General features: G+C 40.3%; 2 protein-coding genes across 2 annotated transcripts in view; both read right to left on the minus strand.

The window, feature by feature from the left end:
- Positions 1-10000, minus strand: part of LOC311044508 (H-2 class II histocompatibility antigen, E-S beta chain-like) — a 246425-nt gene that overhangs the window by 148713 nt on the left and 87712 nt on the right. The window lies entirely within an intron of this gene.
- Positions 1-10000, minus strand: part of LOC311044155 (H-2 class II histocompatibility antigen, E-S beta chain-like) — a gene marked incomplete at its 3' end in the record, with an annotated part of 56513 nt that overhangs the window by 40780 nt on the left and 5733 nt on the right. The window contains exon 4 of the mRNA XM_084055574.1: positions 9479-9698. Within this exon, the coding sequence (XP_083911700.1) occupies positions 9479-9698 (220 nt within the window). The remainder of the gene's footprint in view (positions 1-9478; positions 9699-10000) is intronic.

Raw genomic sequence — 10000 nt, forward strand, 5'->3', positions numbered from 1 at the left:
TTGTTTTTTTTAAATCCCAGAGCTGAATTTTGGTCCCAGCACGCTGTGTGTGTGTGTGTGTGTGTGTGTGTGTGTGTGTGTGTGTGTGTTTTTTACCTGGCCTACTTGTTAACTAGTTGTAGGAACTATTGTTGTATTGCTGTATTGGATCTTGCTTAGTCGATACATTTTTGTATTAGCTCGTGCTCATTTGATTTGGCTATTTTATCTCATGTGTTTAAGAAAGTAGGTAGCTGATATATTGCACTTTTACCTTAGCGCTAGGTATATATACTCTTGGTTGCTTGTTTTTACAGGAAATGCACTTAAGACTTCTGGTGATTAGTAGTTTCGTTCCCTACCTATGTTGAATGCACTTATTGTAAGTCGCTTTGGATTAAAGCGTCTGCTAAATGACTGTAATGTAATAATGTAATGTAATGTGTGTGTGTGGTATCAAGAAGACTCACTCCAAAACCAACTCACCCCATTGCTAGGAAAACTCACTCCGGAAAACTCACCCCAATGGTTTTTAACTTTGTGGAAAAGAAAACTATATAATCAATCAGTTGTGCGAGATTCATTATAAATGGCTTTATTTAAGAGGGGAATTTTCAGTCATCCGCGGACTACTTTTTTTTGCCGATAAAGTATAGTTTTTGGACCATGACGGAGGCGCGCCGACTCAGCAGACCTTGAGGCTGAGGAGTTGCGCCCGAGCGCCTCCAGGCGCGAGTGCCCGCAACGACCAGCCGATGGTCTGCTAGTCGAATCAGCGCCGTCCGAGTTATGTACCGATAGGGACAGAATCGTAATTATTTTTTGGTGCGGACTGCGTTTGCCCCACTGACTGCGTCTCACTCACACACACACACACACACACACACACACACACACACACACACACACACACACACACACACACACACACACACACACAAAAGGAAAGCTCACAAGCCGGTAGATGTGCCTTTTATAAACATACAGACTTGGTGTAGAGGGGAAAAGTTAAACCCACCCACACAACAAAAACTCACTGTACTTTACACCATTGAGTTTTTCTGGGGTGAGTTTTCCTACCCCCGGGGTGAGTGTTCCGGAGTGAGTTTTCTCAGGTCCTGGGGTGAGTGTTCCTAGCTCCGGGGTGAGTTTTCCTTTTTGAGTTGGGGTGAGTTGGTTTTGGAGTGAGTCTTCTTGTTTTCGTGTGTGTGTGTGTGTGTGTGTGTGTGTGTGTGTGTGTGTGTGTGTGTGTGTGTGTGTGTGTGTGTGTGTGTGTGTGTGTGTGTGTGTGTGTGTGTGTGTGTGTGTGTATCATAATGAAATGATCCATGAGTCTTGTTTTGATGGATGGTTTTGATCACTGCAATAATATAAGAATCTCTGATATTATAAGAATTAATATTATCTGTGGTGGACTAGTACTCAACTCCAGTACTGTCAAAGCATAGATAGTCTGCAATATAACCCAAATACAAGTGAAAGTTGCTCAAGGAAATGCACTTAGTTAATTTCCACCACTTAATGTTGTTTGAAACCATCCTCAAGCTTTGACTAAAATTAGCAAAAATGACTGCCTTGTCTTCATGGTATTTATCATATTCAGTGTTAGCTTACACTGATTAACTTATGTATATTTGCTGTTACCTGCCTGTTGAGGGACGACAGATATAAATTAGCTGTTAGCTACCCTGGTTTTGCACTGTCCATATAATAATTATTGTGATATCCTGATAATTGTAACCTGTTCTATCACTCCAGTCCGGAGGAGGGCACCAGATACTAAGTCTGGTGCCCCTGGTTAGATAGTATTCTGACATGCGCAGTGAAGGCTGCTTGGAAGCAGCATGTTTACCCAAGCCGGTTCCTGTACACGAGACTTGAAAGCTAATAAAGATACAGTGACCTGAAATACTGCAGTGGTTATTCTAGATATCAGCAAAGCTACGATATCACAATTATAAACATAAATTAATTGAAAAATAAATTAATTGAGCGTGGATGACTTGTCACATAAAATGTATAATTGTAATGTCCTCTTTTTTTCCCAAATGTGCAGCAAGGTATAAAGGAGCTGGATTCCAGTAACATGCTCTCCATATCAATGGATGGGCCCAATGTTAATTGGAAATGTGTTGAGCTCTTACAAGAGGAACACAAAGAGCAGTGTGGTGGAGCCCAACTGCAAATCGTTGGGAGTACACCATGCACAACTCATTTAAGAATGGCTTTGTGGTGTGGGAAGTGGAGAAAGTCCTCAGATCCCTCCATAATCTCTTTCACTGTGCACCCGCAAGGCGGGAAGACTTTGTGTTGGTGACCAAGTCGAATACCTTTCCTCAGCCATTCTGTGGGCATCGTTGGCTGGAAAACCTGCCAGCAGTAGAGAGAGCCATAGAGATCTGGCCACGTATTGTCACCTATGTTGACCAGGTTAAAACCAAGAAGCTCCCCAACCAAAGGACAGCATCTCATGACACCATTGCAGCAGCCCGGATGGATCCCCTCACCCTAGAGAAGATGCACTTCTTCATGAGTGTGGCAAGATCCTTCCAGCCATTTCTCACCAAGTACCAAACGGATGCCCCAATGATTCCTTTCCTCTGCAAGGATTTGGAGGATCTGATCAGGGTAGACTTAATGACTACTACAAATAGCACATGTATTGAATTTGTTTTATTCATGCACCATTAATTACAGAGGAGACAAGCAATTAAATAAAGTGATTTGCTTTTATTCATTGGGTTGGTTCCAAATGACTGTAATACCTTGTTCTAAATATATATATATGTCTATACTATATTCTGTTTTCAGAGCCTTCTCAGACGCTTCATCAAGCGAGACGTCCTAGAGGTTTCCCCAGTAAAGCTTTGCAAGCTGGATGTGACAGACCAAACGCTCTGGGTCCATCCAAAGCAAGGGGGCATTGGCATGGGAGCTACAGCTGCCCTCAAGGTAACTCAGCAGTAAAGTAATTGTGATTTAAGTGATTACAACATTTGTTTAGACAAGCAGTTGACTTACTGTAACTGAATTAAAAAGACAATTGTGTAGGAAGAGTTTATTTGATGTTTCTGATGTTTTTGTACTTTTGGCAGGAAATGTCAGGCAGTGAACGTGATGGTTTACTTTTCATGAAAGATAGCAAGACTGCTCTGTCAAAGATTTGTCAGAACATTCTCCTAAAATGCCCACTGAAGTTCCCCACTGTCTCAATTTGGTATGCCTGGACCCTCAACTGATGAACTCAGATCCAGATGTGTGCCTGCAAAAAATGAAGGGCCTCATCATGAGATTTGTGCAGGACAAGAAGTTTCCCTTCTCCTCCATCAGGCGCCCCCCGGCTGTCATGGGGGAGGCGGTATAGAGTCCAGGATTACTACATGTTTTTGTGAGGGTATTAACTACCCTAGGAAAAAAACGCACATTATTCTAAGGAGAGAGATAACGTTACGTTACGCACTGGGAGGCAAAGGAAACCCTGACAAATTACTTGAATTCAATGAGAGCCAGGTGGTTTATTTCATGATCCTCTTTAAACCCAGCACCCCGACAGCTGATGTGTTCATTCTATCAGCATTCTATAATAAAACATCAATAAGGTAGGAAGGTTTGTGCTCTTGACAGAAAAGGCTTTACCAAAAGTTACAGCCAGGTGTGAGATGCCAGCAATGAAGTCCAGAGACAATAGAATATCTTTTGTCAGTGTGTGAGCCTCCTCTTGTTTCTATAATTCAATAATCACCATTTAATAGTGAGTAGATTTGGGACAGTGTGCGCTCCAGGTGGAGAGCTGCTCATTGGACAGGAGCCAGCCGGTGATGCCCTGCGTCTCTGGTCGTTCTGAAGTAGACTAGCCTATGGTAGTTTGTCTGTAAACCATCTATACAGTTAGCCGTAGATTACGACCAGTGGTGGAAAAAGTACTCAAATGTTTTACTTGACAAAAGTAGTGGCATGAAAATGTACTGAAATTACCAAAAGTAAAAGTACTAAAATGTTTGAAAATAGCAGATCTACAAGCTCCCAACACGTCGCGATGCGACGCGTTGTGAGCTTGTAGATCGGCTATTTTCAAATAGCCTAGGTATAAAATAGGGCTAAAGTGGTTAATGTATGTTTCATAATGTCATAATGTATATCTAAAATGTTACTAGTAACTAAAGTTTTCAAATAATTGTAGTGGAGTAAAAGTATTTGCCTCTGAGATGTAGTGGAGTAGAAGTAGAAGTATTGGAAATTGTAAATAGTGGGTTTGGTGTGACCTTGTGGAAGTCAAAGTGACTCAATGTGACACAATGTTTCTCCTTCTTTTATTGATATTCAAACCAAGCAAATGAAACCCACAATCTAACGGCTAAACTTCAAACCATTCATGGTCAGGGGTGCAGATCCCAGGGAGAAAGAGGGGACATGTCTGACACAAAGTATTTAGAAATATATTATATCATTTAAAATACATATTTCAAGGTTTTGTTTTTGCCACCCGTGTGTCCTGATCATCAACAATTACCACATAAATACATCCACAAGTTTCATCATCTTCATCATCATCACTTGTCCACAGAGCTGTTAACTAGTTTAATGAGTGAAGTTCAGCCAATATGAACGATAGAAACACAACAGTGGAGCTGAAAAACATAAAGATAAATAATTACTGACCAAGGAATATCTAAACCGTCTGAATTAGACACATTGTGTGTGTGTGTGTGTGTGTGTGTGTGTGTGTGTGTGTGTGTGTGTGTGTGTGTGTGTGTGTGTGTGTGTGTGTGTGTGTGTGTGTGTGTGTGTGTGTGTGTGTGTGTGTGTGTGTGTGTGTGTGTGTTGTCTGTTTTAACTCATCAACATTAAATCAGATAAACAGACAAACCTAAATGTTGTAAATATCATTAACTCAGTGTGTCCTGTCAGACCCCCTGCTGTGCAGAGGTCATCTGACTGTTTAGTTTAGATTTATCAAATCATTTGAATTAATGTGAAAGAATCCATGTTTGTAAAACCTGCAGTTAAACATGGAGGCATGTTCATGTGTTTGTAGTTAAATCATGTGATGTCAACCTCTAATGGATTATTTACATCATAACATTATAGTTTGTTTCATATATTGAACATGGATTTGGTGATTTTTTTTAATGCTAAATGTCAGACAAACTGTAATCATTGTGAACATTATTAGTCCAAGTGTTAGCTCTATGTTGGTGATATTATTGATGTTCCCTCCAGAAAGTCTTTTCATGTGGTTCGCCCTAAGATCTGCTCCCCTGCTCATAATTACATATTGTAAATTACATTACATTACATAACAGTCATTTAGCAGACACTTTTATCCATAGTGACTTACAATAAGTGCATTCAACATAGGTAGCCAAGAAAACTACTAATCACCAGAAGTCTGAAGTGCATTCTCTTCTAAAACAAGCAACTAAGAGTATACCTAGGGCTAAGGTAAAAGTGCAATATATCAGCTTCCTACTTTCTTAAACAGATGAGACACATAGAGAAATCAAATGAGCAAGAGCTAAAACAAATAAGTGATGATTACATATAAATCATTGCTTAACATAAATGATTGCATGTCATCAGTGTTTCCCATTCATTTCCTAGACTATGGCAGCCCACCATTGTCTAATTTGGGTGGACCCATCACCTCAGACCCCTAGAGGATATAGGTCCACCCATCACCCCAGACCCCTGGAGGATCAGGTCCACCCATCACAGGGACTGATGTCATAATGATCGTAACACATTAATTATCACACATTATAAATGATTACATAATAAATGACTTTAACCTCACTAAAACTATGTATACAAACCTAACCTTAACCCTAACCTCACCTCAAAACCACGTCGACCTGGACGAAAAAGACTCCACAAGTCTCCACACTAATTATCGTTAGCCTTGGCTAGCCAATTAGCATTTTTAATTGTTTAAAAGACACATCTGGGAAAAAGGTTGATGATGTCATCATTGTGCTGCTGTTATGATTATTTAAAAGGTTGATGATGTCATCATTGTGCTGCTGTTATGATTATTTAAAAGCTGAATGGACACACATGTATTGCCTCCTCTCTCCACCAGGGGGCAGCGATGACTTTCTGCTTCTCTGAAAACACACCCAGGTGTTCTGTGAAAAGACAATAAACCAATAAGAATCAGAATGTATTAACTGTGTGAACATGTTAACACTTTAGAATAACCCTACCTTATAATAGTGAATTAATCATTCCCAAATGATTAGTTAATGTGTTATTCATGACTTGTTAAATATGTGTTAATGGTTAATGATTTAATGATTTAAAACTATGCTTTAAATAGTTAATAGATCATGAACAAGTTATAAGTAAACTAGTTAAAAACCTAACCTCCCAGCAGCCTCCCTGCAACTACAGTAACCATCAAAGTAGAAACAACTCAGTCCATTCAAACAACATTTGACCAATACTTTGTCAATAGTGTATCTTAGTAGGAAGGGCAGCTCAGTTGGTAGAACACTCTCCTTTGGACCACAAGGTTCTGTCTTTGATCCTGATAGTGATGGAATGATCAGTGTTTTCAATGAACTGAATCATAGGGTTCAGTTCACTGAAATGTTGTGTTCAATGAACTGAATCATTGTGTTCAGTTCACTGACATGTTGTGTTCAATGAACTGAATCATTGGGTTCAGTTCACTGAAATGTTGTGTTCAATGAACTGAATCATTGGGTTCAGTTCACTGAAATGTTGTGTTCAATGAACTGAATCATTGGGTTCAGTTCACTGAAATGTTGTGTTCAATGAACTGAATCATTGGGTTCAGTTCACTGACATGTTGTGTTCAAATGATTGGTTCAGAGTTTGGCTGCATTGTGTCGTCTCTTCACTTCCTGACTGATCTAAACTCATGCAGTCACACTGCTGTCTAGTGTCTACATGACAGCAGTGTGACAAACATGTTCATTGATGATGAATGGTATACCCCCCGCCCCCCCCCATGGTCCAAACTACACAGTTTACCAAGAGGACCCCCCCCCCCCCATCTGACCACATTGTCATCAGTGTTGTCTGATACAACAAATCATTTGATTATTAAATGTGATTATTAGATTCATTATTATAATAAATGAAGCAGAAGACACATGATAATGTGAATTCAAGCGACCAGGATGGTTTACCAGGCTAGTTGTTTCACTTCTTACACAAGCATGTTGTTTTGTGTATGTTTTATACTTTTATACACTTTTATACATAAAACAAAAAAACAAAGTTTAGTAAAAAGAAAGAGGAAATGAACCTGGGTGTGTGGGAGGAGTCTAAAGGTCGTCATTGGTTGTCGGCACCAGAATACGACCTGATAGAAGAAGAAGAGAGACAGTTAAAACACACACAAATAAATCCTATGTGTACTGTAATGTGTGTATTTCTCTATAAAATGCATAAATATGCACACAACACAATAACACAACAACACAACAACATTAGGGTTCAGTCATCAGGGTCACATGTTGCATCAGAACTAATGTGAACATTTGACTCTTAGGACTAAATGTAACACTGATGTATTAAAGCTAAATGTGACAACATAGAACACACTTTGACCTCTAACTAGGTCATCTAAACTGGTCTAAACCGGTTAAGGTTCTAAACCAATATAAACCAGTTTAGGTTGTGGCTTTACATGTTTGTTTGTTTGTTTGTTTGCATTTCTGTGAGGGTTCCACATGTCATGTGATCCTCTGTTGATCTGACCTCGTTTCTTCCACTGGTAGTATAATACTTAATTAAACATGTTAATTAAACATGCTAATCACCTCGTTTCTTCCACTGGAAGTAGATGAATCCAGACAGGAACATGACCAGACCCAGAACCAGACCTGATGCTCCCATGGCCACCTTGTTCTTCACTGACTCTGACGTGGAGAAATCTGACAATACAATTAATATATTAATTATATTATATTATATTATATTATATTATATTATATTATATTATATTATATTATATTATATTATATTATATTAATTATATTATATTATATCATATTCAAACCTTTATAATTGATGATTATCTGCAGACATTAGTAAACTAAGCTGATTGATGTTTTTACTTTCAGCAAAACAAATATACCTTCAGGCATAGGCGGCGGGTATGTAAGGCTAGGGTAGGCTAAGCCTTCCCAAATGTTATCCTGGAAATTTTTTGAAATTGAGCAAATTATATATAATAAATGTGCGCAGCATTATTCAATTTTCATCCTGGGGCTCTGTATAAATTGGTCAATATCTAATCCTAACTCTAAAATCGAAATAAAGTAACCAAAAAGTAACTTTATCCGCGGTAAACCCCCTCCCGCGCGCGCGCGGGAGGGGGACACATGCACGCGCGCGCAGCCTTCCCAAATGTCGGGCTCACCCGCCGCCTATGCCTTCAGGTACAAATAGAGAATAATCCTTTAACCCTTAAAACAGAGTGTAGTGTAACACATTACAGTAACTGACCCCAGTCCATCTTGATAGGCGCGGTCAGGCTGGGATGTTCCACCATGCATGTGACCTTCTCTCCTGATCTGTATCTCACACACACACACACACACACACACACACACACACACACACACACACACACACACACACACACACACACACACACACACACACACACACACACTAGAATTAGGCACCCTAGCATTAGATTGTTATAGGCAATGATGAGATGAGTTTATAATATATATTTTCATGATATTTAAAATAATCATGAAGTAGAATGTGTGTCCATGTGGATCTGCTCAGAGCTGAAGCGGCCCCTCCTCCCCGCCCGGTCTGGCAGTGAGTGAGCAGCTGTTAATTAGCACTAACATTAGGACAGATTGTGAAAGTAGCCGATCTACACGCTGAAACGCCCCGCGATTCAACACATTGATCCATTGATCTTTTAATACTTAGTTTTTTGGGAAAAAACTGTTTGACTCTGTTTGTGTAGGAGCGTGAATGCCCCGCTGGGCTCTCCTCCGCTCTAGTGTTTATTGTGTATTCCACTATTCCCTCCCCAATGCAGAAAAAATAGGATGGTAAGAGGCAGAAGAAACTTAGTAACGAGATACACACGTTATAGCGTGTTCCTGTGTGTGTATTCATATATAACACGCTCGTGTGCGGGTCTCTGTGTGTGTTCGTCATGAGTGCACGATGACGAGCTTGCTGCGTGGTTGTGTCTGGAGTGGACTGGTGATAAACATGGTCGGGACTCGGGAGGAATCGTGTGTGTGTGTGTGTGTGTGTGTGTGTGTGTGTGTGTGTGTGTGTGTGTGTTAGCCTACCAATTAATGGGCCATTTTCAGCAAGTGAGTAACACTTGTTTTATTTTTAAAGAATATATGTATAGGTGTCTATTAGGTGTGTATTTCTTTATGTGTAGGTGTCTGTTAGGTGTGTACCTGGGTGTGTACTCCAGGTAGGAATGGTACTGGTAGTACCAGTAGAGGTGTGTATTTCTATGTGTAGGTGTCTGTTAGGTGTGTACCTGGGTGTGTACTCCAGGTAGGAGTGGTACTGGTAGTACCAGTCTCCATCAGACAGCTCATCGGTAGAGGAGAGACCAGAGGTCAAAGGTTCTTGACCTATCAGCCAGGTCACCAGGATCACTTTAGGATAGAAGTCGTAGCTGCTGCACCTCAGCATGTGAGTGTGTTCACCACGACGAGGGGGAGTCTCTGACTTCAGTCTCACTTTGGGCTCCACTCCTAAAAAAGATGATTATTATTATCATTATCATTATTATTATATACCAGTCATAGGAACATATCATTATCATTAATAACACGTCCTAGACCCTTCTACCTTCCCTAAAACACACTGGACAACGCTCCACACGTCCTAGACTCTTCTCACTTCTGGCTCCCAAACTGTGGAACAAACTCCCTATTGCAGTTGGAACTGTAGATTCACTCCCAATCTTCCGCTGTAATCTGGAGACTCTCCTCTTCAGACTCCACCTCAGCCTGTAGCACTAGACCTAGCCTTGATGACCTTGCAGGCTTATGCA

The sequence above is a fragment of the Gymnoscopelus microlampas genome, assembly GCF_963454915.1.
Source record: "Gymnoscopelus microlampas genome assembly, chromosome: 4".
NCBI classification, from domain to species: Eukaryota; Metazoa; Chordata; class Actinopteri; order Myctophiformes; family Myctophidae; genus Gymnoscopelus; species Gymnoscopelus microlampas.